The 27,772-nt window shown below is 37.5% G+C and overlaps 2 protein-coding genes across 2 annotated transcripts in view; both read right to left on the bottom strand.

The window, feature by feature from the left end:
- The window catches only part of GABRR2 (gamma-aminobutyric acid type A receptor subunit rho2), a 67,299-nt gene extending 66,443 nt beyond the window's left edge, over nt 1-856 (bottom strand). Inside the window, exon 1 of the mRNA XM_043962393.1 lies at nt 732-856. Coding sequence (XP_043818328.1) covers nt 732-841 — 110 coding nt within the window. The 5' untranslated portion in view covers nt 842-856. The remainder of the gene's footprint in view (nt 1-731) is intronic.
- Nucleotides 857-6,685: 5,829 nt separating this feature from the next.
- UBE2J1 (ubiquitin conjugating enzyme E2 J1) overlaps nt 6,686-27,772 on the bottom strand; it is a 39,838-nt gene continuing 18,751 nt past the window's right edge. The window contains 5 exon segments of the mRNA XM_044002923.1: nt 6,686-8,943; nt 17,941-18,063; nt 22,249-22,378; nt 24,654-24,759; nt 25,088-25,172. Of these exon segments, the coding sequence (XP_043858858.1) occupies nt 8,665-8,943; nt 17,941-18,063; nt 22,249-22,378; nt 24,654-24,759; nt 25,088-25,172 (723 nt within the window). The 3' untranslated portion in view covers nt 6,686-8,664.

Raw genomic sequence — 27,772 nt, forward strand, 5'->3', positions numbered from 1 at the left:
TGCATTGACTCTCACATATGGTAACATTGAGAAAGGAAAATAATCTGAGAATTAAAGTTTTTAATTCCCCAGTGCCTCCCACATACAGTTTTCAGAAATTCCCGCTTAAATCAGGAGTTTCATCTGGAAAAAGCAACAAAATCAATGAATGAATGAATGAATGAATGAATGAATGAATCATTTAGCTGTTTCCCCTTTTGTCTTTATATCTGGTTGGCACACAGTAGGCAGACGATTAATAAAAATTTGATGAATGAATGAATGAGTCCTATTTCTCATTCCTGCCATGCTGCTTGCCCAGGAATACTATATTTGAGCCTGTTTTCACAGAGTTATGGGAAAGAAGTTAGCCCTCTCTTTGACAGAGGTTTAGAAACCCCAGCTCCAGCAAGATTAAAGAATGCTGTTCTGGGAATGACTAAGAAGAGCTTACTTGGTGTAAATTCACTGAGACTCTGTCCAGTGTGACGGAGTGGTGGCATCATTAGGGTTGGTATTAACATTCCAAGCCATTTGCAGGAAGGGGGTGATAAAAAATCCAAATCTAGCAAGCTACATGGAATTTGCAGGTTAACTCTAAACATAATTTCCATCATAGAATGGAGAGATTTCCAAAAAACATTGTCTAGTTAGGATATAGACTTTTTCAATAGCAAGAGGGGTTAACAAATGTTGTATGGAAGAATTGAGCATTTGCTCTAGAGTTTCAGAACCCTCCTCTGGTTCCTTACCTTAGCCTGGGCATTTCCAGCTGTCCAGACCAGCGTCTCCTCCTGGGATTCCTGCTTTCCACAAGGACAAGGCAAAAGAGAAAAAAAAGGAGTCTGGCAAAATAAGGCATTTTGGGGAAGGCAGTGAGGAAATAGGCTACTGTCCAGTCACTTCTTGCAGGCCAAGTCTTTCCTAGCTTCCACATTGACTCAGACGGAAATCCCAGGTTCTGGCTGAACCTGGAGGATCATTATTAGGGAAGGCCGCCTTTCTGAAGCAGTTTAGTTTTTGATGGCCAGGGCTTCTCTCTGTCTCTCTTCTCTCTCTGTGTATCACTCTCTCCCTCACTGCTGCTTGGTGATTGGCCATTAAGAAGTTTCTCCTTTGGTCAGACTGTGCTTCCACTTGGTCCTGAAACTCAGCCTTTTGACTGAAACTGTTATATTTAAAAAAAAAAAATCCCTTCTCTGTGACAGCTTTTTGCTTACATCATTAATCTCCTTCTCTCAGGCTACATAAAGCCAAGCAAGCTGTCATTTTCATTTGGAAGGCTTGTGAGAGTTCAAGAGGGATTGAATGGGAAACGTTTGTAGATGTGTGAATGTATAGGCAAAGACAATTAGTAAGTTCATGAACTGGCCTGTTTCCATGAGGTTGTTTAATCTAACAAGTTGCTCCTTGATTTTCAACCTCAAAGGGACCATTAATAATAAAAGGGAATCCTTTGAATTTCAATACACATTTCACATCCATCCAACTCTTAATGTATGTAGCTAAAGGAAATAAAAGGAAATGAAGAAGGGATGCAGACAAGAAGGGCAATACTGGTACTTGTTCAGTTGTGTCTGACTCTTCATGATCCCTTTTGGGGTTTTCTTAGCAAAGATATTGGGGTGGTTTGCCATTTCCTTCTCCAGCTCATTTTATAGATGAACTGACACAAACAAGGTTAAATGACTTGCCTAGGGTCACACAGCTGAGGCCACATTTTAACTCAGGTCTTCCTGACTCCAGGCCCAGAGCTCTATCCACTGTGTTACCTTTGACTGCCTTAACCCAGGACACATTTCTCTCAATCCCACCACATCACATTGAAGTTTTTTTTTGTTTTCATTTTTTTGGGGGCCAGCCTTTCCTGTGTCCACCTTTGCATTGAAGTCATTGTGTATGTTGTTTTTGGCTCATATATTTCTTCATCCCCTAAGACAGATGTAGGTACAAGAGTTCTAATTATCTTTTATGGTGGTCCATTTTTTTAAATTCACCATGAGCACTGCAAGGTAAGCTAATCCACTAGGAAATATTTATTTCCAATTAAGAGAAATGTCTTTATTTCCTCTGCTTTCATTTATAGTGAGAATTCCAGCATCAGTAGTTTAGTTTATTTAGCTCATTTGTTTAAAAGTTATTTGTAAATGGTCTAAGAACTGAACCATTCTTAGCACCCTCTGCCTCTTTTCTGTTCTTCACAATTTAAAGATTGCATTCATCAAAGTCTAGTTTCCAAAAATAAGAGGTGACTAACCCTATACGCTACCCTTGTCAGACCATATGCACAGCATGCTGTATACATTTTCAGCATGACTTCTGAGAAGCTGGTGTGCCAGTGGAGGGAAACCAAGAAGGATGAGGTGACTCAAAACCATTTCAGATAAATATTAATTGAAGAAATAAAATAGTGGACAATTCAGGGAGACAGATTTTGGTTCAATACAAGCAAAAACTTTTTCACAACTCATCCTGTCCAAAAACGGCATGGGCTCATACCACTAAGAAGGTTCTGAGTTTGCAATCACTGGAGAGATATCTTCAAGTCTAGTCTGGAGGAGTATTTGTGGAGCATGTTCCTGACAGAATTCCTGCTTAGGTAAGGAACTCATCCAGGATCACTTCCAAATGATGTTTTGTGATGAGAGAAAGCAGGAACAGGAATTACAGAGATTTGAAAAGTAGGGATATTATTAATGTCCCCCAAAGGAGAATCTCTTATTTAGACCTACATAACTGCTAGTGACTAGGGTGGGAAATCTTCAGGGTGATCATAATATTCTATTCTAATCTCCCTTGTTTGGGCACTGTATTTCTTTCCACCTCTCCATATTGATGTGTCCTGTTCCCCAATTAAAGAATAAAAATAGCAATAATAAAAAATGGGATCAAATAGTCATTTTAAAAAATAAAAGTCTTTTTAAAAAGCTGCTAAGATAAAAAGGATCACTAAAGATCAACTAAAGGCTGTTGCCTATAAACTACTAGAAACAAAAAGCTTCAAATAGGTGCAAAGCCTTGGAGCAATTGAAGCAGCAGTTGACTGAATTTTGGGCTGTAGGTTTAGATCAGAACAACCCTGGGAAAGAGAGCCTGCCCACAGGACAGGGAGGTGTGCATAATGTACCAGAGAAAGAAATTCAAGGAGGTGGCTAGGTGGCACAATGGATAAAGCACTGGCCCTAGATTCAGGACTTGAGTTCAAATCCAGCCTCAGACACTTGACACTTACTAGATGTGTGACCCTGGGCAAATCACTTAACCCTGATTGCCCTGCAAAAAAAAAAAAAAAAAGAGAGATTTGGTGCTATAAATTCAGGCAATATTCAGCTGATCTTTCCACTCAGCTATATAAAGCAAATAAACTTTTGTCATTTTTGGCTTGCCAATTCTTGGAATTGGCTTTAAAAAAATATCTTCAATGGGGGCAACCTCATAAGGTTGGAATTTTAAAAAAAAAGCCAGAAGCAATTTAGAGGAAAGGCTAGTTAATAAGGTGCAGTTGATAATGATGGGTTTTGATCACTATAGTTTTGGTTTAAAATGGCATGGAGTGGAATGGGAGTGCAAAATAAAGCAATGTGACTGCATTTTCTTGTGTAGCTCTAAAGACGATTCCAAAAGAGGATCTCAAGAAACGTTTTGGGCAATGACAGCATTGCTGAAATGAGTCTTATCAAGGTGACTACTTTGAAAGGTTTTTCCTTTAAGTGTTATACTATAGTAATACTGCATATTTCCAATAAGTTATTTAAATATATTCCATAATTCAGACTTTTATTCAGATTAGCTTCCTACCCAATGAAACCTAAATTTAAGCCTGCCTATGTCTATGTATGTGTGTGTGTGTATATATATCTATATATATAGATATATATACCTATACACATTTTTTATACATATACATGGGGGGGGCAGCTAGGTGCCATAGTGGATAGAGCACCAGCCCTGGAGTCAGGAGGACCTGAGTTCTAATCTGACCTCAGACACTTGACACTTACTAGCTGTGTGATCCTGGGCAAGTCACTTAACCCCAATTGCCTCACCAAAAAAAAACAAAAACAAAAAAAAACCCCAACATATATATGGGGAGGGGGATGAGAGAGGTTCTAGCCTATTCCACAAACCCTAAGCACATTTTATGTGCTAGGTGGTGGAGATAAAAAGGCAAAAAAGTAATTACTGCCTTTAGTAAGATAAAATTGATAAATATTTGGTGTAAGTTTCAGACACAATAAGAAATTTGAGGGGAAGATTACCTTCAGTTCGGGGGATCAGGGAAGGCTGGAGGGAAGAAGTGGCAACTAAGTTGGACCTTGAAGAAGGGATTTCAGCAGGGACTTGTGGGGAGTCCATTTCAAGCATGGCAGTATGGGGTGGGAAGCCTGCTAATGGGAAAGACAAGTATGGGGAATACATGGGAGATCCACTCTGACAGTAACACTAAGTTAGTAAGGGTTGAAAAGGTGGGCTAAAGCCATTATTATAGAGGGGCTAAAATGCTAGGCTATGGAGTTTTTGTTTTACCCTATAAATGGATCCACTTGAGACTTGTGTAAGAGATTGAGTGGCTGGCTGGACCTATAAATGAGAGATTTTGGCAGCTGTGTGGATGAATTAAAGAGTGAAGATGCTAGAAAAAGTGACTAGACAGGAGGTTAATTGAAATAATCCAGGCCATAAATCGATGGCCCTATAAAAATGTCTTGCATGACTTCCTATATATAATTGATATATTGCTTGCCTTCTCAAAGGGTGGGAGGGCTGAAATGAGGGAAGACTTTAAAACTTAAATTTTTTTAAATTAATGTTAAAAAAAATTTTTTTAAAGGAAATGTCCAAAAAATTTATAAGGAACTTGTACCAAGGTGTGGCAAAGAACGTGAAGAAGCAGAGTTAAGTCAAGAAATGCTGTGGAAAAATTTACAGTACTTAGGAACTGATTAGATGTAGGAAGTGACTGGTTTTCAGATGAGATTTTTCAGATGAGCAGGAATTTCACTTTCTCCAAAACACGGACAATGGAAAATTGCCTAATTTTTCAAAAATAGAACTGAAGATGTTGATGAAACAATGAGTATTTATTTTAGTATAATAAAACAAAAATAAGCAGCATTGGAAACAAAGTGCTAAATAAAAGTCTCCCCACCCCCAAACATAATGAGAAAAATTAGATCTTCCAGAAAATGCTAAATGAAACAGACACTGAATAAGTTCCTTTTAAAAGTTGCTGACTTTGACCAGCTTGATGTAAATTTGGGCTCAGTGACTACAAGGTCTGATGACACAAATCCAAGGACAAAGAGGAGGAATGATAAAGGGCTTATCCACCAGGTCACTAAACATGTGCAGCCCCTACTCTGCAATGACGGAGAAGTCATACTCTTCTCTTGAACATTGTTAGGGTTAAGATTTCAATGATAACCCTACTCCACCCCTTGCTGTTTTACTTAACTCCCTAACAAAAAGAGGTCAGGATAACAACTCAAAGGCATGTCCTTAAGAACGTATGAAAGATGAAAAGTGGGAATGGGGGAGGTAACCTTCTCATAGGTGTCAATTTTGGAAATAAAGGAAGGAAAAAGGCAGGAGTGACAAGGTGGGCAGCTGGATCAGATTACATATACATAGAATGGAAAAAAACAAAAACAAAAAGCCCCTTTACTCTTAATAATCACAGCTTCATAGCTAAGAACATCCAACCAACTTCAGTAAGTTCTCATACATGTGAATGGCTGTCTCATAACTGTTAGAAAAGCTTCCTTTAGATCATAGGAAGTACTCTCCAAGCTATCAGGCACCCTTCTCTCCTGACATTTAGAAAATACCACGGGGGGCAGCTAGGTGGTGCAGTGGATGGAGCACTGGCCCTGGATTCAGGAGTACCTGAGTTCGAATTCGGCCTCAGACACTTAACACTTACTGGCTGTGTGGCCCTGGGCAAGTCACTTAACCCCAAATGCCTCACCAAAAAACAAAAACAAAAAACAAAAACAAAAACAAAAAAACAAAAAAAAAGAAAATACCACGGACTGGAGAGTAGGCAAAGGGCAGAGGGAAGAAGGGGCAAGGATATATTTTCAGCAGATGACCAGTGACCATCCTTGGCTCTTATGGCAGGGAGAGGGGGAGCGAATGAGGCAGGGGAAGACAAGTGAATTCCCTTCTTGCTGTGTAAAAAGGACCACTGTGGCTCCCTACCTGGGAAGTGTTTTTAGCATCAGGAGTTGAAATTCAGAACGCATTTTCCCAAACACACAATATCAAAAGGCTCAGTGGCCCAAACCCTTAATGCAATTTAACAAAAATGTATTAAGTGCCTACTATGTGCAAGGCACTGGACTAAGGACAGGGATACAAAGATTCAATAAGACATGGCCCGTTTATAATCTAATAACATAGCTGAAATAATATTGGTTCAAATATAGGCCATACCCTTAAAATGAGGCAGAGGAAAAAAATTCTCTCTCTCTCTCTCACACACACACACACACACACACACACACTCTCACACATACTCACTCATTCCCTCTCTGCCTAATTACAGGCCACACTTATGTTACATATATAAAAGCCAGATTTAAGGGAAAAGGTGCAGCCTATATTCAGAACAATATGGTATGGGGGAGGGGTATCTTCATAAAGTCCTTGTGCTCTCTGAAGCTTAATAATTTAGGTTGCAGACATGATAGACACAATCTGTAAATATCATTGCAAAGCAAATTTATTAAGGCTCAGGAAAACCACATTACATAGATTTACACAATGTGTTCTCATTTTAGATCTTGTGACAAATGAAAACTAGCTACTGTGTGGATGAAAAGATGAACTGCATCAACTGTAAGAAGAAAATTAAATTTGCATTTCAATGTTACTTACAGATTGTTTCATAATTACAACCTAAGTCAGTAAAGTTTAAAAGTTACAAGTTTAAAAGGTTTAAAACTGCATAATGAACTTGATTAAGACTTTGTATCAGTTACATTCTGATTTAAAGTCTTTTGTGGGCTGGCCTCAGAATCTAAACACACCATAATATTTTTTCCTGGTGAGCAAATGTATTGTGTATTCTAAAACAAATAACTTCCAAATAAACTTTAAGAACACAGCCCTTTCTTCAGTTGGGAGCTGCCTGTATTAAAAATACAATCAGCCAGGCATTGTGGCACACATCTGTAGTATCTGCTGCTGGGGGAGGCTGAGGCTGCTGGTTTGCTTGAACCTGGGAATTCTGAGCCACAGTTAAGACTAAAGCTGACCAGGTGTTTGCACTAAGTCTGGCACCAATGTGGTGAGCCCCCAGGGAGCAGAGATGGAAAAACAAGCAGGTAAAGCTTCCAAACCAATCAATCAGCAGTGGGATCGGGCCCTGAGTAGCCACTGCACTTCTAGCCTGGGTGAGTAGTGAGACCCAGTCTCCAAAAAAAAAGAAAAGAAAAAAAAACAATAAGAAGAAAAGAAATACAATAAAAGCTTTTCAATAATACTGCCCCAGTGATTGCCTGCAATGCTGCCATTGAGTTAAATGTATTAAAGAACAAAGATATTTCCATGGCTCTGTTTTCCCACAAGGCATTGGAATAACCCTGGGTAACTAGCATGACATACTCTTTTAAGTGAATGTTTTTTATGTTAAAATTGAGTCGGGCATGGATCACATTGATTTCATTTTAAATACACATTTTTCTTACTTTTTTCTATCACTTGCTTTTTCATAAAGGATGGGCGAAACATTTCTTCAATACATTATGCATATTTTGGAATAATTAAAAGCACTGGGTAAATGATTATATTCCTTACTTATTTATAAGTATTATAAGAACATGTTATATAACCTTCAATTTAAAAAGCAAGATATACAACTGATACAATCAGAGACAACATTCAAATCTTAAGATCAACCTATATAACTTCAAAGGAAAAGGAAACTATTTTCTGGCCTGGACCCTTTCTTTCACTAAAACCAAAGATTTGTGGGGATTTGAAACTATCTGGAGAGTAAAAGAAAACGTTTACAAAGCATCATTCCCTTTTCTTAGTCAATATTCTATTCACAAATGTGGTAACGTTTTCTCCTCAAGTGCTTTTGTCAGAAGCAATTTTTTACCTTTACTAAAACATGGTTTCTCACATGCACATAAATTTCATAAAATGCCCAATTCTACTTCACCTCCTATGAATGACATTTAAGCAAGACACTAGAATCTGAACCCCAGAAACAAGAGGCTTTTGCTTCCCCCTATCTAATTCTCCTCTGCTTCCAAATTATTCTGTTAAAGCAGAGTTCTAGTACTCAACAACAATGGGCATTGAGTAACACTTGGAATTTAAATACCACTTTTTACCCAAAGTTTCAAAGAACTTTACAAAAAATTATCACAAATTTATACATAAGGAAATTGAGGCATAGAGAGTTCTAAGTGATTTTCCAAGAGTCATAATGCAGGCCAGTGGTGGGATGTGGGATTTATGACTTTCAGTCCCTTGAGCTAACTGAGAATATACTCTCTATGGACATAATTAGCCTCAAAATCTGTCTAAGTATATACTGACATTTATACGGTTCAAAAAAAGAGGTGAGGGGCAAATGCAAAATTTTTTTTTTTGTAAACAGTTCTTATATCATACCCACTGCAGAATGTTTAATGAAGCATTCGAGTCACAGCTCTTAAGACAAAAGCAATGTTATAACTCAAAGTCAAATATGTACTCATTGGCCAGATAGATTCGTCGGAATATGAGAGCTGCCAATGCTAAAGTCAGGATGATGATCAGTACGGCTGATCCAACATGATCAGTGTTGGGGTTGGCTCTTGGCTGCTGGACCTGAACATCAGGTGAAGTCGATGATGTTCTCTGACTTTGCTGCTGGGCCCGGCGCTGTCGAGGACTCATGGAGGTATTCTTGGAAACAGTTTGGGGAGGCTCTTGTCGGGATGTTGCAGCAGTATTCTGAGAATCATGCTAAGAAATTTTAAGAACCGTTAATGTTTCAATTCAAGGCAAAGAAAACACCCCGCCCCCCCCCCACACACCCCCATGTTAGAATAGAGAGAAAACTAAATACAGACAAGAACAAGGTTATCAAGAACCATTCTAGGCTCATGAAACTAGCCTTAAGTTTGAACCTAAAGAGACTGATAGAGCAGGATAAGAATAAGGATTTGTCCAGTCTTCTCTACTGACTGGTAATCCATGCTAATCTCTACTGACCCTCTAACAATGCTTGCTGAGACTAGGTTCTTGATTACTCTCATTTCTCTGTCTCCCTTCCCTCAGGACATCTGGTAGGGAAACAAGTTGACTCCTACTTTTCAATTTGACAGGGCAAAGGTAGCAGTTAATGTAGCTTTTTTGTATCATGCACTGATATGGAATAAACATCAATATTACTCAATCTGCTTTATGTATTTTGGGATTACATTTGTCACATAAAACTGGACACAAGTTTCAAAAAATATAGTGCTTCACCTCACAACAGACTGTCAACTTAAAACTGCTATGTTGGTATCCACAGTCATGACCTGTGCCAGATAGTCCCAGAGAAGCAGTGTGTTCCAGGCCAGACTGAGATCTTCTAGGAGAGAAGTGATGGAGAGAGGATTCTTCTGGGTGGCTGTAGGCTCTAAGGACACTTGGGACAGGCTTATCTTTTACTGTTCAGAAAAAAAAGCCCAAGTCTGGCCTTTTGTCTTGATTTCTTTGTTTATGGCCAATCACGAGAAAACTAATTGCAACATTATTCCCATATATGAAGCATATAGCTCCCCTCCCTCCTCATAGAAGGAGAAAAAAAACAAGCCTCACTGACTTTTTCAGTTGCAGCTCCACCTCTGTCATCTATGGGTTCAAATACTGGCTCTGCCACTTACTAGTAGTATGAACCTCAAAGAGCCTATAATCAAGTAAAAAACTGAAAAGTTAACTGAGGAAGAAATAATATCACTTTACACTTGTGATACTTTTCTTCTAAGACCCCACAAAGATTTAATAGACCACATCTCTCTTTTGTAATATCCCTTATGAGGTACACAGGATAGGCATCCAGAATTTATAGGTATGGGGAGACAAGTATAGACTATAAAAAAAACATAAATGGGGGGGCAGCTGGGTGGCACAGTGGATGGAGCACTGGCCCTGGATGGGCTGCCCCCAAAGTAGATTAATATTTTAAGGGCTCAGATTACCTACGTCACATAAGCATGTGTTTTAAAAGCTGAGATATCAGGGCAGCTAGATGGCGCAGTGGATAAAGCACGGGCCCTCGATTAAAGAGTACCTGAGTTCAAATGTGGCCTCAGACACTTAACACTTACTAGCTGTGTGACCCTGGGCAAGTCACTTAACCCCAATTGCCTCACTAAAAAAAATTATATATATATATTAATCTACTTTGGACATTATCAAAATTCATCAACTGCAAAAAGATGGAAATTTTATCTAATTTTAAGGTTTTAACTGAGTTCAGTTATTTCACATGGTCATCTTTATGTTAAGGACCACTGATCTAAATCCAGCTGATACAACTAAGCTTTCAGCAATTGTTAACACTTTACTCCTTTACATAAGAAAAAATTAAAAATATAAAAACTAACACTAATGCTTTTAAGTCTTAAGGTTAGGTAGGCAGTTTTCAGTTTGCAAACATTCAATTTACACCTCTTCTGCAGACAACACTTGCCCTTATCCCATTCTCCACCTCACACCAGCCCAATGCCACCACCCATAAAGCTGTAATGAACAAATGTAGGCTTATTAGAGCAATTATGTTCACATGTAGAGTAAGGGGGGAAAACTAAGAAAACCAGGAACACCTTAGTTGATTGACCCTGCGGACAGTAAAGATTGGTCTGCCTTCATGGTAATCTACCTGCCCCCCAAATGCCTTCCACAGGCTGTCTTAATATTTTTACTTGATTTTGTTATACTCATCAACATTCTATGGATGATATCCCCCTTAAAAACTCAAATATCTCTGGAATTCTTATAGGAACTATCAGTTATTCACACAATATAAATTAGCTCAGACCACTTTCCTCCAAACTCCAAGTTACACTAAAGGAGAGAGATATTTTGGGGAATGGGGCAATTTTGGAACACAAAACAACTGAGAGAGGATGGACCTTGAAGTTGAAGGAGAGAGGGTGTTCGGAGCAGCCTAAGGGCTTTATGTAACACTTTGGAAGGCCAAAGAGAACCTGAGGCACATCCAAAAAAGGAAACCAGGTTGGAGAGGACCCAAAATTGGGTCACGCAAGGATCTGTTTAAGTACCTGGAGAAGCTTTAGCTGAAAAAGAAAAGACTAAGAAAGGCAGCACAGTGTAGTGGAAAGGGTGCTGATAATGGCAGTAGGAGACCCAAATCCAACCCTAGCTCTACCACCTGCCACCCACATGAACCTTGGCTAAGTCTCTCTACTTCTCTGACCACAAGTTTCTTCATTTGTAAAAGGAGGGAGCTGGAATAGATGATCTCTCAGGCGCATTTCGGTTCTACATGTATTATCCTAAGTAGCTAAAGGCTGTGGTTCTGGGCAAGGGACTAGATGTGTACTTCTTGGTCCCAGGAACAGTGAGGGAAAATTGCAGAGGCAGATTTTGGCTCAATTTTTAAATTTTTTTGGTTTGTGTTTTGGTTTTGGGGGGTTTTTTTGAAGGACAATGAGGGTTAAGTGACTTGCCCAGGGTCACACAGCCAGTAAATGTCAAGTGTCTGAGGCCGGATTTGAACTCAGGTCCTCCTGAATCCAGGGCCAGTGCTTTATCTACTGTGCCACCTCGCTGCCCCCTTGGCTCAATTAAAAAAAAAAAATTCCTAATGACAGCCATATAAGAATGGAATGAGCTTGGCAGGTGGACGGCTCTTTATGCAGAAGTCCAATGACCAGTGTTAGGAATGCACCACCTTGGGGTGCATTTCTTCAAAGCACAGCCCCAGGACTACTTCCTATACAGAGCCATTCCTAATCCCTCATAGGTTTTTCTTGAAATTACTTTTTTGGGGGAGGCAGCTAGGTAGCGCAATGGATAAAGCACTAGCCCTGGATTCAGGAGGACCCGAGTTCAGATGCAGCCTCAGACATTTGACATTTACTAGCTGTGTGACCCTAGGCAAGTCACTTATCCCTCATTACACCCCCCCCAAAAAATAAAAGAAATTACTTTTTTTTTTACATACTTTGTATTTGTTTTTTGTATTTTTTCTATCAGCCCAGTAATAGCTAGCATTTTTGTGATGCAAAAAGATTTGCAAAGCACTTTATCTATATTACTTCATTTGGTCTTCACAACAACCATGTAAGGTAGGCACTATTATTATTATTATTATTCCCATTTTAACACTGAGTAAACAATCTGAGAGGGGCTAAATGACTTGCCCAGGGTCACATAGCTTCTAAGTGTCTGAGGCAAGATTTAAAGTCAGGTCTTTTGACTCCAGCGCTCTATGCACCACCAGAGCCTCCTAGCAGCTATCAGTAGATTATAAACTCCTTGAAGGCAGGGACTATTAATCACTTTGTCTTTGCTTTCCCAGAACCTAGCACAGTGTCTATCATATAGCAGGTATTTAATAAAGGTTTGTTGAAATGAACTGAATGCTGGAGAGAAACTTCCTCTTCAGATACAAGACAGACTCTGACTGAGACCTCTGTTGTCTTTTTCAATTCTGTGATTCTTGGGGCTTGCAGGAAAAGATGCTATAATGTGAGAGAGGGGCACGGAAAGGGGCGTGAGGACATGCCAAAGCTAAACTAAACCCTACCTCAAGCTTTTGCCTAGGACTAGTACTGCTCCCAGGAGGACAAGAAAGAAGCACTTCCTCCCTTCCCCTCTAGCTGCTGCTCTAATCTAGGATCCAAATGAGGTGGTACCCTGAGAATCATGACATCTTGGGGCTGAAAGGTGCCTCAAGATCACTTAGTCCATTGACTCATTTTAAAGAGGAACCATATAATTTAGCTAGATTACAGGTTAAATAGGTTCTTGTGAGCTAGCCTGTTCTGGGGAAATTCCCAATTATAAATAACCAATTTACAAATAACAGCCTGAAACACAACCTTTTCATAAGTACTATTTGCAAATAAATTTTCAGTAAGCAAGAATTTGTGAGTTTTAGAAAATACAACACCTCATTAAGAACTTCAGTCCCTCAGAAGAGAAAAAAATCGATAAAGGGGGGGTGGGAATAGTGACATCTTCACTGTTGGAAGAGAGGCATTCTTATTTTCTACATTTCTGTAAGGGTAGAAAAAGTCTAACTATGTATCAAGATGCAACAGATGGCCTGACGTTTTCTGACGTGTTTAAAATTCTTACCAATCCCTCGCCCCCTCACTGCTAAAAACATAGCTTATCTGGGATTTGACAATAAATTCTCACTGCATTTATATAGTACTCTCACAGCAGCTGCCCTGGCCCAATACCAGGTCTCAGCTGCTTCCATAATGGCTGGATTATGTAATCACTATCATGGAAAATTTATATAAAAGTGGTAAAATAATTTCCCTTTAAATTATAGAATAGTTACAAAGATTAAAATATATAGGAACATTAAGATTACACATAATTTAAAACATGCTCCTAAATATCCAAGTTGCTAGCTTAAGACTTCCTGACTTTGTACAATTTATTATATCAGTGTCCAAAGTCTTTAAAATATCCAATCAATAAATAAGATTTTATACACATCCCTTCCCTCAAGCTTACATTCTAATGAGTGAGACAAAATAAATGGGATGATGCTAGCTATTAGAGGAATCAGAAATTTTCTCTTGAAGAAGGACGTGGCACTTCAGCTAAATTTTATTTGTTTGTTTTTTTGCGGGGCAATGGGGGTTAAGTGACTTGCCCAGGGTCACACAGCTAGCAAGTGTCAAGTGTCTGAGGCCGGATTTGAACTCAGGTACTCCTGAATCCAGGGCTGGTGCTCTATCCACTGCGCCACCTAGCTGCCCCTCACAATTACTTTTTAAGAAATAGCAGATATGGCGAGTATGTTATTTTCTTGACAAATTTTCTGAGCCAAAAATTATAGAAAATATTTACAATTCAGAGAAAGCAAATAAAAGTATAATGGAGACTTTCAAATCTCTCAGCACTCATGGATCCACATAGGCACTGGTGCAATCCCCCTTCGACCTTTCTCATCTACCGAGGCTCTTGTCTATGTTTACTCCATAAATTCTCTACCCATCATAATGAGGTACTGATTCTGGGGTCTCAAATCTATGTACAAGCTCTGGTAAGTTCTACCAAGATGAAAAAAACTTTGAGTTCTAGACCAGAAACAGTCTGTGTAACTGAAGACCAAGGACCAGCCTAACTGAATAGAGAAAAACTCATTCAAGTCAATTTAACACAACATCCATTAAGTGCTTACTACTGGGAGCAAGAAGCTAGGCTAAAACACAAAAATTAGGAATTTAAATTTTTTCCAACATCCAAGAAATCCTCAATAATTTTTTTAAAAATCAAGAACCACTGTTTTTGTCTGGATCTCCTTTAATATTCTATTTGTGATATCATACACATACACACACATACATACATATGTGGTGTCTTTCTTAGCATACCTTAAAATAATTTATAAGCATTCTCTACTTCCTCAACATGAACATAAAATATTCTAAATGTTATAAAATCCTAACAAAATCTGAAAATCCAATAAACGTTAGCAGAATACTTACAGAAAGATAAACAAATAATATAATGAAATGGCCCAAGCTTACCAAGGCTTACTTAAAACAACTTGCTTGTTCCACACTTCCCACCTTGCCCCTCAACCCCATTTACTTTTCTTCTGACTTTGAAGGCCGATGAGTTGCAAAGGACTAAATGGGGGGAGGGGGGGGCAAAGGGAGAACATGAGGACTGGAAGGATATTGCTTGCCAATGACAGCCAAAGTATTTTCTCTGAAACCTCCCTATGAGTTCAAAACGGATTTCTCTGGACAAAATTTATTTTTAAAAAAAAGGAGGGAAAAAAGGAGGGCGTTTTATAATCTAAGAGAGGCCATTGTAAAAGCACCACTCTATCAACTGTTAGCCCTAACTTACTTTAAAATGTGGGTGTTGGGGGGTGGCTAGGTGGCGCAGTGGATAAAGCACTGGCCCTGGATTCAGGAGTACCTGAGTTCAAATCCGGCCTCAAACACTTGACACTTACCAGCTGTGTGACCCTGGGTAAGTCACTTAACCCCCATTGCCCCGCCAAAAAAAACCCCAAAAAAACCAAAAACCAAATAAAATGTGGGTGTCTTGTGGTCACTTCAAATTTAAAATGCTTCAAAATGAATTTGTTACATTCCTTCCCAAAACCTGCTCATCTTCCTTCTTATATTCTGCCAATGGTATTATGATGCACTCACCTCATCACCCAAGGTCATTATCTTTGATTTTTCTTCTACATTATCTCCCAAATCCAATCAGTCACAAAGTCATATCTAATCAATCTCCATATTTCTGGCACCATTCCATTCTTTCTCTTCCCACCCCAGCATAGGCCTTCATTATTTATGCCCTTAGTATTGCAAATACCTCGAATTAGCCTGCTTAGGTCTGGTACCAAATTACTCTTCCTTATACACAGACCAGTTCTTGGTGGTCTTCTATTCAAAACTCTTAAGTAGTTCCCCATTACCTAGTGAATAAAATCTAAATCTTTTAGTTAGAGATCCAAAGCTTTAAACTACCTCTCAACCTTATTTCTACTTCTCCCAACTCTCTACTTCCACTCAACTGAACTACCATTCAACATGTACATCTTGCACTTTCCTACCTCTATATGCATTTTCTTATGCCATTCTCTATGTTTAGAATGCTCTCCCTTTCTATATTCAGCTAAATGAGAGAAGTAGTAGTGGGAATGGAGAGGAAGACACAAAATACATTCAATAGAGTTTCTGAAGGAAAAACTGACAAAACTGAAGAATAGAGAAATAATGAATTTTATTTCAGACATGTTTTTAGGACCTTTAGGTATATGCAAGTGGAGATTTACAGAAAGCAGTTATATTCAGGACCACAGCTTGGGGAAGAAGTTAAGACAAGATATATAGATTTGAGTCATTTGCCTAGAGATGACTGTTGAAGTTGCAGGAATAGATGAGATCAAAGAAGACACTTCAGAGAGGAAGAAAAGCATAAAAGGCAGAAACCTGGGAAATATATATTTAGAGGGAGGAATAAAAAAAAAGAACAAGACAGAAAAAGAGAGTTTTAGAGAGGTAGGAAGAAACCCAGAATAATACTACAGTCACAGAGGTCAAGAGAAGAAAGGTGAGAAAGTAGTAGTCAACAGCATTAAATGCTGCAGAAAAGTTGGGAGACAATGAAGACTGAGAAGAGAACAATGAATTTAGTGATTAGGCTGTCAATGGTAACTTTCCATAGAGCTATTTCAACTGAGTGGAGAGAACAGAAGTCAGGTTCCAGGGATTATGATGTGAATAGTGCTAAAGACATAAAAAGCTCTAATTCTTAATTGAGCAATAAACTTTACCTTTAGAAGCCTCTGGAAAATACTAGAAAGTGTTATTTTAAACTTAAGAGGCTCTTTGACCTGATAACAAGAGTATAAAACAGTTCCAGGAAGGAAGGACAGACAGCTGCAGCCCTCTTTGATGTTCCTTTCCTTTGAAGCTGGCCTGTTCCTGACCCCTCTTTGAGCTGTAAACTTAATTCACAGGACTTTCACATCTATGTAGCTATTTAGAAACCTTTACATGAACTTTATTCTTTAGGGAGAGGGATCTAAGAAGTCTAAATTTCAGTCTCATAGCTCTCTTCTGTGCAATAGTAGTAAAGAACTTGCTCCTAAGCATAATTCACTGTTAGTGGAATTTCCCCCCCCCAATACTTGAATAATAAAGAGTAGAGGCAACAAGTACAGATTAATCTTCTGAGAAATTTGGCAGTGAAGAGATGATAAAAAAGACAATAGTTTGAGGGGAGTAATAAGACTTAGAGGAAAAGTTATGTTAGGATAAGGCAAACTTATAGAAACAGAGACAGTAAAGGGGGGGGGGGAACAAAAGAAAGATTCAACAGAGGAGACTATTGGAGACAAAAAAAGGCAGAAGAAGATAGGTTGATAAACAGAACCAGAAAAGGTATGCCTTGGGAAAGAGCTACTTTCTCAGAAAAGCTAAGCAGGAAAGGAATATGTGAGGTTGAGGAAGGAAGTTGTGGGAACTCATACTGTACAGCTCAAATGTCTGTAAAGTATGAAATGAAGCCACCTGCTCAATTTCAGGAAAGCAAGATTATGGCTAAAGACTTGAAGAGAGGATAGAAAAGGTTAGGAACAGTAAATACAGAAATCTGGCTATTAATTGTATATGTGATGAATAAAAATACTGCCATACAACACTGAAGACTACTGAGGTCAGATAGTATGAATATGTAAGAGCTAAGAAGCATAATTATAGGCCTTTCTCTAGCCTTACTCAACCACCAATAAGTTGATAGTAACAGTAAGACAAAGGGATGAGATATTAGAGAGTACCACCTTATTGAAACAGCTGATAATGAGCTTCAAGCTGAGAAGGGAGGCAATTGGAGTCAAAATGGAGGTGATGGATGGGGATAATAGGGAAGGTTCAAAGAATCAGAGTTCACAATTAGGACAAAAAAGAGATTTGATATTATGCAGAAGAAAAGGAGATAATGGTCAGGAATGGAACAGTGAAATCTAAAATATGGGTGTGAAGTAAGAGTAACTGGAATACAATTGTAGCTACATTTTATATAATCACCCTGTCCTCATGATCTAGGGCATAAACCTAGCAAATAGCTGGTTAGGGTTAAAGATGCAGTCTATAGTCTTGGAACAGGGTGAAACTAACTGGCCACCACAGAAACCAAAGTCATTCCTTTAGCCTTATTATATGCTCCCAAATCAATGTTGTTTCCTATATACCCACATATCAATAATAATGATATATGAAATAATAGTCATACCGATGTACTGGCTGTTGAATCCTGGAATGTTGAAGGTCTACCTTCCTGTTGTGGCTCATTTAAGGAGAAAGTGTTTTTTAAATCTGGCACAGTGATAGGCTTTCCAGATGAATTGACTTCTGCCTAAAAGAAAAAGATAAATAAATGAATGAATGAATGAACATATATATGTATATATATATATATGTGTGTGTGTGTGTACACACACACACACACCCCTATATACACATACATATGTATATAGAAGAGAAAGTACAGACTAATCCATAAGCTTAATTTTATCTGTTTTGAATTCTCTTCAGGGTTTACTATCATATTTGGGGGATACAAAAGAAATAAGAAATATGGTCTCCACTCTCCAAGAGTTTACAATATAATTAGAAAAACAAGAATGATAGAGAAGAAACAGCTAGAAAGCTATTAAATGCTAACCTGTCTGGTAATGACTAACTACAACAGAGAAAGAAAATTATAATCAGTGTGGAATGGGGTAGCCAAGGAAGCCTTTACAGGGGTGATTTGGGGCTTTCAAGTACACACAGAGTTGAAGTACTAGATAGGAAAAAGGCAAACATCTGTTATACCAATTCAAATGTCCTAGTAAATATCTATTTCACTAAACTGGGGTTTCAGAAATGTCACTTTTGTTGTTTTTTAATCTGATCAAATACTTCAGGTCCTCCATTTGGACAGATTCACCCATCAGACTCATCTCTTATCATTTTCTAAAATAGTCCTATTACTTCAGCTCCACCTAAAATGACCTTCCTGACAATAAACTGTTTATTTGTACAATATATCTACATGGCATTCTAATTAAAAGTTACATGTATCTGCCAAGCTCTTTTATTCCTAAGACAAATTAGAATTGTGCAACATCTATCATAAATTTAGTATTTAGGTGTGACAATCTAACAATAATCATGTTTACCACTTGCACATTATAAGCAAAAGGGAAACTTGAGTTTAGGGTTCAATTTTAGGTTTCCTAAATCAAGTTTTTCAAGACATCTGCTTAGTATAATATGAGAAATCCCCACAAAGGGTCACACCTCAGCATTTTACCCATAGGATAGGAAGCTCAAAAGATAGAAGCTCAATTTTTGCATAAGGAGATAAGTACCTCTTGGGTTTTAATGAGGGCAAGGAAAATGAGAGAAGATGGTGAAGATGGAATTCATATAAATATTAAGAAAAGAGATTAAAAAATAGGGTAGAACTGGAGAAGTACCTTTCAAAACTATGGCTGAGGCAAAGTTCTTAAACACTGGATAAAGAAAATTATAAAAGATGCAAAATTATACTTATACAAAATTATAACTAGACTAAGGAGATTGTAGAGTGGGGAAAAAAAATCTGTGTCAAACATATTTTTCTAAGATATACAAGGAACAGACTCGATTATATAAGACAGAGTCATTCCCAAATAGATAAGTGCTCAAAGGACATAAGCTAACAGTTTTCAAAAGAAGAAATGCAAAATATGAGTAACTGTATAGAAAAACTCTCCAAGTCACTGCAAATTACAACTGAGGTCTCATGTCATATCTTTAAATTAGCAAAAATGATAAAAGACAAAAATAATGTTGAAAGGGTTATGGAAAGTCAGAAAACACGAAGAAACTGTTGATGGAACTATGAATTCATCCAAACATTCTGAAAAACAATTTGAAATTATGTAAAGAAAGTGAATTCATTGTTCACACCTGGCAATCCCAGTAATGGCATTTACCCCAAGGAAGTCAAAGACAAAAACAAAGGTCTCATACATAACAAAATATTTGTAGCAGCACTTTTCATAGTAGCAAAAAACCCTCAAGAAACAAAAAGAATGTCTGTTGAGTGGTGGATGGTTAAACAAATAATGCCATATGAATGTAATGGCATTCCAGTTTACTGTAAGAAATGACAGTTATGAAGAATTTAAAGAAAAATGGGAAGATTCATGTGAACGGATGCCAATGGAACAAAGCAGAAGGAAAACAATGTACAGAATGATGACATAAATGAAAACAACAAAAATGGTAGCTGAACTCGGATTAAGTACAAGGACCAATAATGATTTTAAAAGGCTGTAGAAAGTGTTCTCCCTTCTCTTGGTAAGGGGGGATTTAGGGAAGAATGCAGATGTAGACAGACACAACTGCATTGCTCAGTATTTGAGGAGTTTGCAGGAGGGAGGAGATTATTAGAAAATGGTGGTGATATAAAAAACAAAGACATTAGTAAAACTTTTCTTTAAACACAAGATAAATCAGGCTCAAGCCAAACATAGTGGTAGAGATCCTAAACACTCCACATTAGGCATAGGACTATGTGTCAGAGATGTTAGGTAAAGAGTGTGAAGAACTGGAAGAGGAGATGGAAACAAAACAGATGGAAAAACAGGGCAGAAGCTATAACAGAGAAGAGTGAGGAAAAGCGAGACAAGTGGGATTTGTTGATAGTGGGAGTTGGACTGAGGTTATATGAACAGATCAAGGAAGGTAGGATAGATGGGTAAGAGATACATAAAATACTATCTTGTGAAGAAATAGATAAGCAAGTGCTCCAGCTAGTCCAAAGCGGAGAACTTAAACAGTTCACTTCTTCTGGAAGCTATGGAGCCTTTCTTGCTTTCTTCTATGTGTATTAATTTACTGTCTCTTTCTCCTCCCTACCTTTCCTACCTTAGTCTCTGTTTCTCCTCTGTCTTTCTATCTCTCAGTGTCTTCCTCTTTCTAAATCTATTCTCTTTCCACTTTTATTTCTTCTCTCTTGCAGCTACTCTATCTTCCTCTCCATTTCTTTGTCTCTCTTTCTTTTCCTTCTCTCATCCCCTTTTCCTTAGACTGGCTGTAAAATAAAACTAAGCATATTTTTTAATATCATTTGCTCTTCACCCTTGCTGTATTGGGTAAATATCCAGCAAGAAAAGCCTAAATATTAAATCAATGGCAGTACTTAAGATGAGATTGTTATAGGCTAAAACTCTAGCTAGTCTGTCTAAAATATCTAATGAGTGGTCGCCAATAAATTATAAGCTTTAGCAAGAGTTAGACTTTTAAGCATTAAGGAGAATAAGAATTTTGTAAAGAGAGAAAGAAACGCCTACATTCATCTGTCTATTAAAGGGAGAGAGCATTCCTAGCTCTGCTTTCCGCCAGAGTCCACAGGAAACAGAGCAAATCAGAGCGCTAGGCTCCCCCTTCTTCCTCCCACAAGCAAACGTCACTTCCTGACACCAAAGAAAAGACACATGGTCTGGCCCTCAGAGACCTTCACCTCATGGCAGAGCTTTTCTACAGTACGTCTCCAGCAGGTAGCATCATTCCAATCGTTACAGATATTAAATGTTTCTTCTTCCAACTCTAAGAAAAATTTCCTTGACTAGATATGTTTTTATTTTTAAATTGTTATGTCTTTTAAAAAATTGTCTCCCTAAGCCCTGTCTAAATTCATAAGTGACACAAGGAGGGAAATAGTAATTAATTTTTTTTTTTTGCTGAGGCAATGAGGGTTAAGTGATTTGCCCAGGGTCACACAGCTGGTAAGTGTCAAGTGTCTGAGACCAGATTTGAACTCAGGTCCTCCTGACTCCAGGGCCGATGCTCTATCTATTGCACCACCTAGCTGTCCCAGGAAATAGTAATTTAATTTTGCCAAAAATAAACCTCATTATTCATCCCAACTCAGACAGCCCCATCTATCTTACCACTTGCCGATCTTTGCCTTCTACCTAACCTAAAATCTTATATTTGACATTTGATAAGACTATAAGGTCTTTGTAGGTAGCTATCACCTGGCACACAGTAGGCAAGTAATTAATGCTTGTTGATTGCTGTCTACTATGTGCCCAGCCCTGTGGAATATACCAAAAAAGTGATAATAATGTCACCTTACATTTATAGAGCACTTTAAAAATTTCATCAAATTATCAGAAGAGGAAATAAACTCAGAAAAGTTAAATGCCTTGCTCAAGATTACACTGCTAGTTAAGTGGTAGATTCAAATATTTGTTTTCTAATTTGGTGACTTAAAATGTACATCTTCTAAGTCCTTTCATGTTAATCTAGCTAGAAATAAAAGCTATAGCAACATGAAGCAAAACAACAAATGACCAAGTGTCAAAATGAGCAGAGCAACTAATGATTAAGTGGTGAAGAAACAAGTGTGAGCTAGCATTAATTTAGAAATTAAATTCCAAAAGTATAGGTGTGGTTCTTCCTAAAGAATACAAAGACACTACTATATAACCCCAAGAAATATCTTTTCTTCCTCAAAGGAAAATTGGAGGAGTCCTTGCTAAAAACCCATTATGTAATCTACCTTGAAACTGATTTGTCTAGCAAGTTCCTTGGCTTCTTGATCAGCCTGACTTGAATCACTTCCTGATGACAAAGGCAACAGCGCAATCTTCATTGCTGAGCCACATCCCTCACAACAGAAATCTTGTGACCTGGTAAGAAATAAAAGAATTCTAAAATGACTGCTATCAAGAATTCTCTAGCTGAATGGAAACAAAAATAGTTAAGTTTGACTCTGATTCCCTTTTTACAAAGACATAAACACTGAACAAATAAACTTTTGTTTTAAAAGAAAAAATATTGAAAAGCTCACCCCACAGATGCACTCATATGCTTTCTAGGTTGGAAAATCAAGAAAACATTTCTTTTAATATCATATACTTTTATATTTTGATGTACATTTTAAGTCATGAGATTAGAAAACTGAAATATTAATAGGTTTTTTTCAGACTTCTTTTTACTTCACAAGCCAAATTTGGCCACCTAAACTAAAGGTTCAAAAAATTAGCAAACAGTATTAAATACATTTTTTAAAATCAGATATTTTATTGAGTGATAAAGCCAAACCATAAATCGCGATCTTTTCTGTTCCAAAACAAAACTATTAAGTGTAATACCTATCCCCCTCAACTAGGTAAGTTCAATAAATTGCTATTTTTCAAAATCTTCAGTAAACATTCTCACAAATACTCTTATATTTACATAAACTCATGACAGTATAAACACAAGTTTGCCACAACAAAAACATAATTTTCTTACCTTACATTGAAACCCACCTGAAATAAGGTTTCAACCATGGCAGATAAAAAATAATTCAGGATTTTCACAACATCAGAAGAGCTTGTTCTGTCACTAGTATTTTTCTTCCAGATGTTAATTATAGAAAAGATTTACCAACCACAAAAAGGACCTGAATGCTACCAAGCTGTTAAACATTTGCTTAACACAGGTCTACAAAATACAATATTCGTTTACATATAGGAAAAAATCATACTCTTTATATTGTACTCAAACTGCATGTATATGTGTGTGCGCATGTGTGTATTTGCCTAAGTATATTAAAACGTATCAAAAATCTTTAAAAATAACCCATCATTTTTATTGTGATTGGTCCACACGTAATCCAAAAAAGCACCATTCAAAAAAGGTTTTACATGTGTACATCTGTATCTAGACTACTTTTTAATTAGCTAACTGAAAAACAATATGGCTTTGCTCATCTGAAGATGAGGAGTCTAATGATCTCTAAAATCCCTTCTATCTTTAAATTACATGATCTAAGGATGCCTGAGAATACAAGTAGAGGTCCAAAGATCTGAGATATATTACTAACTACCAAGTAGGCAATATATCAATATTCGGTGAATTGAATATCTTATGAGAATTGTCATTTTACACCAAAGCCTACTAAAATATTTTCTATTTTGTAGGTACTAAATGGAGTCAGGAGACCTGGGTTCACATTGCACCTCTAAATGATTACTATGTGTGTGATCTTGGGCAAGTGAGCTCCTCATCTGTAAAAATAATGGTTTGGGAATGACATCTTTGGTTCCTTCCAGCTCTAAGTCTATGATCCTATGAATAAGTTTCCCCTTTATGTATGTAGTATTATAATTTTATCATCTATTGTTACTGTCCAAGTAACAAGACATGTCTTAACAAAATACTTAAGTTTTATAGTCAGTACTTGGCAAATGAAAACTGTTTGAATTTTTACAAAAGCCTTTTACTGCCTAAGAGAAAGAACTATGCCACTTGTGGATGGTAATGATGGCATACTCATTGTTTACAGACTGCTGAAAACATCCCCCCCCAAGTAGTACAAGTACCCTTCTTTTCATTTTATAATATACAATGAAATCCTGACATAAGAATTTCTTTTGCATCTGACTGAGGGAGCAGGTGAAATTTAAGAGCAAAAGTTCACATGGTATTTTTCAGGTTAACCATGCCATCAGGATTCTACTATATTTGACGGCAACATTATGAAAAAAATTATACTCCTAGAATGAACGTAATGGAATCTCACTGAGAAGTTCTGCCAACAAAATATCAGGTTGTTTACTGTTACTTTCATATGAAGTTAATGAAATAATTTGAGATTTAAGAATGAGTCAGTACATTGAATTAAAATTAAGTTAAGAAAAAACAAGGAGCAGCTAGGTGGCGCAATGGATAAAGCACTAGCCCTGGATTCAGGAGGACCTGGGTTCAAATCCAGCCTCAGACATTTGACACTTACTAGCTGTGTGACCCTGGGCAAGTCACTTAGCCCTCACTGCCCCGACCAAAAAAACAAACAAACAAAAAAACCCCAAACAAACAAAGAAAAAACAAGCATCATTTCTTTAAGGTACATGCTTTGTAGGTTTGGAAAACAACTTAAATACTAAATAAACAAAGAATAAAATGTAAGTTACTCACTTTTTGGCAAGCGCTCTTCTTTCCTCAGGTGAGTAGTCTAGAGACCCTATGGCACCTTCTCCTTTTGTTGGCATAAATCCAATGATGGCTAGCAATGCTGTTCTGACTGAAATGAACAACCCAACATTCAATCTATATGTGAAATTAAAAAGCATTAGATTCCCACCACTGGAATTGGGGAAAACAAAAAAACAAAAACCCATCCAACCTTTTAGGCTCACATGACAGAATACTTAAGTAAAATAAGACATCCCCAATACCCTCATCCTGTATTTATTTGACAGCAAATGTGAAAATCAGACTAAATTTTACATTTTTTCTCTTCAATATTTAATACTGGATAATGATCACTTTAATCTCAGAAGAAAATTAATTATAAACTGGCAAAAAAATTCTTTAAGTAAGATTAATTACAACAATAAACTGATACTTACTACTCCATGAAGGTTGCCAAGTTTCAGGATGGTGTCCTGAGATGCTCAAACAAATTTTCTTGCCTACTTCAAACCTTCCATTAGCCTTAAGGATAAAATAATTTATACTTATCACAAACATGTTTTAAAAAATATATCTCTAAGACTTTTAGTTTTCAGAAGTTGCTTTTAACAATTTTTAAAATATTTAATTGGACTCACAAAAATATAATGAACTGATGTATTTATTTAGCTCTTAACTGCATCTATCACCATATTAGGCTCTATCTAGGGACACAAATAAAAAACATACTTCCTGCTTTGTGATAAGCTGGAAATGTAGATTTCGGAGTCACAGAACTACAGTCAGAGATTGGAAACAACTTTCTATCTTAGAGTCTAATCCCTCCTCTATCTTTTAAAGATAAGGAGATACTGAGGCCCAGAGCAGGTAAGCAAGTTGTCCTCATTAACACAAGCAGCTAGAGGCAGAGATAAGAGGAGAAATGAGGTCTCCCGATTTCTTAGCCCAGTGCCTTTAACATTTCTACTTCACTAGTCATCCATGAAGAGATGCTAGTTGAAGTTGCACTGGAAGATGAGTTGAGGGAATAATTATATAAAAAGTAGAGAGCTCAAGAAAGAACCTTGGGGCATAATAACTGTTAAGAGTTTGGCAAAAAGCAGCAGAAGCAGCAAAGGAGGCAGTATGGAGGAGACCCAGAAGGGTACACTGACAAGAGTCCATCAACCAATCAACAAACATTTATAAATCTGGTCTCCTGAAACCTAGCTTGAGTGCCTTTATTTCTCTTCTGAGAGGCTTGATCATATTTAAAAGTAGAAAAATAAGAACTGGTGGAGAAAATTATAGGAGTGCCTTACTCATATTGCTGTCTTCATCTTTAGCAGATATGTTTAGAACTCTTCTTTTAACAGATAATTCCATTAAGTACTTAATAGAATTCTTGTTAAAATGTAAATATTTTCCCTAAAACTTAAAATAATTCAGGCAGTTCCCATCTTACATTTAATTCACAATACATGACTAGCTGCTGCCATCAATGTTGCTGAGAGAGTTGCCCAAGCCTGGAGTATCCAAACTGCCTTTCTCATTCTTCTCCATACCCTCCTGTATCCTACCCATATCAATATGCTCAGAGCTTAAATCTTAGTGGGGGGGGGGGGGGGAAAGCAACTAGGTGGTACAGTGGATAAAGCACCAGCCCTGGATTCAGGAGGACCTGAGTTCAAATCCAACCTCAGACACTTGACACTTACTAGCTGTGTAACCCTGGGCAAGTCACTTAACCCTCACTGCCTTGCAAAAAACAACACACACACACACACACACACACACACACACACACACACACAATCTTAAAGGAGGGGCTCAGGAATTCAGAGCTCCTCAGAGAGGCTAGTATTCAGGGCCGCAGTCAGTAATATAGTTCAGCTTCACTATAGGCAAAACAGGCTTTTGCAGGTTGACATGGGAAAACAGCCATTAACACTTTCTAAGAGAAAACACATTCAGAAGTTTCACCTCTCAAATACTAAAACAGCCTGGGGATTTCATTGATTGGGAAGTGATGTTCAACAATGATGATTCTCAACCCATCCATGCCTGCCTATCCTGTTACTCTTGTCCATGTTCTCCCACAACGTAGACGCTGACCAGGAAATAGTGTCACAATAATCTAGAGAGGAGAGAGTATCTGAGAGGGTGATTGACACTATCAAATTTAATGAGGTCAATAAGGATGAGGACTAAGAAAAGGCCATTAGATCTGAAGATTAAGAGCAGCTTGGGGCAGCTAGGTGGCAAAGTAGATAATGCACCAGCCCTGGATTCAGGAAGACCTGAGTTCAAATCTGACCTCAGACACTTGACAGTTATTAGCTGTGTGACCCTGGACAAATCACTTAACCCTCATTGCCCTGCCAAAAAAAAGAAAAAAAGTTTAAAAAAAGAGCATATTAGTGACTTTGAAGAAAGTAGTTTCAGAAAACAGTGTGAAGAAGAGAGGAAGTAGAGAGACTAAGTGCAAATGATTTTTTCAAAGCATTTAGCTAGAAACAGGAGAAGAAATATATGAAAATAATGATAGGGTGGTATTGAGTTAAGGTTTTTTTAAGGATGGAGGAGACCTGGATATGTTGTTAAGCAACAGGAAAGGAACCACTAGACAGATATTGAAAATTAGAGAGCTTGAAGATGATGGTGGAGGCAATCTTAAGACAGTAGGGGAGAGGATCGAGAGAACATGTAGAAGGCAAAGAGAAAGGCTGCCTCTGGTTTTACTTATTTCTTTTTCTTTTGTTAAAAGGACAGGTTTACAGGGAAATGTGTATATTAGTATATGGCTGGTGTAAAAACAAAAAAGAATCAATAAAACTTTAAAAAAGAAAACTAATCCCTGCCCAGATTCCTCAGCCTTCCCCTACGGTGCATTCAAAGTTCTAAACAACTGACTTACAAATAAAATTATGTAAATAAACACAACCTGATAACAAATTAAAGATTTATATACAGGGTGTCCCAAAAGTTTTAGTGCCATTTTAAGCTTCAATACTTTACCTACACTAAGACTTTAGGGACCCCTTGTATTTAGGGATTTTAAACTTAATAGTGAATACTATAAAAATTCCATTCAACAAATTTTTATTAAATGTCTGTAACATACAGAGCATTTTGCTGAGTAA

Source organism: Dromiciops gliroides, chromosome 4, assembly GCF_019393635.1.
Source record: "Dromiciops gliroides isolate mDroGli1 chromosome 4, mDroGli1.pri, whole genome shotgun sequence".
Taxonomy (NCBI): domain Eukaryota; kingdom Metazoa; phylum Chordata; class Mammalia; order Microbiotheria; family Microbiotheriidae; genus Dromiciops; species Dromiciops gliroides.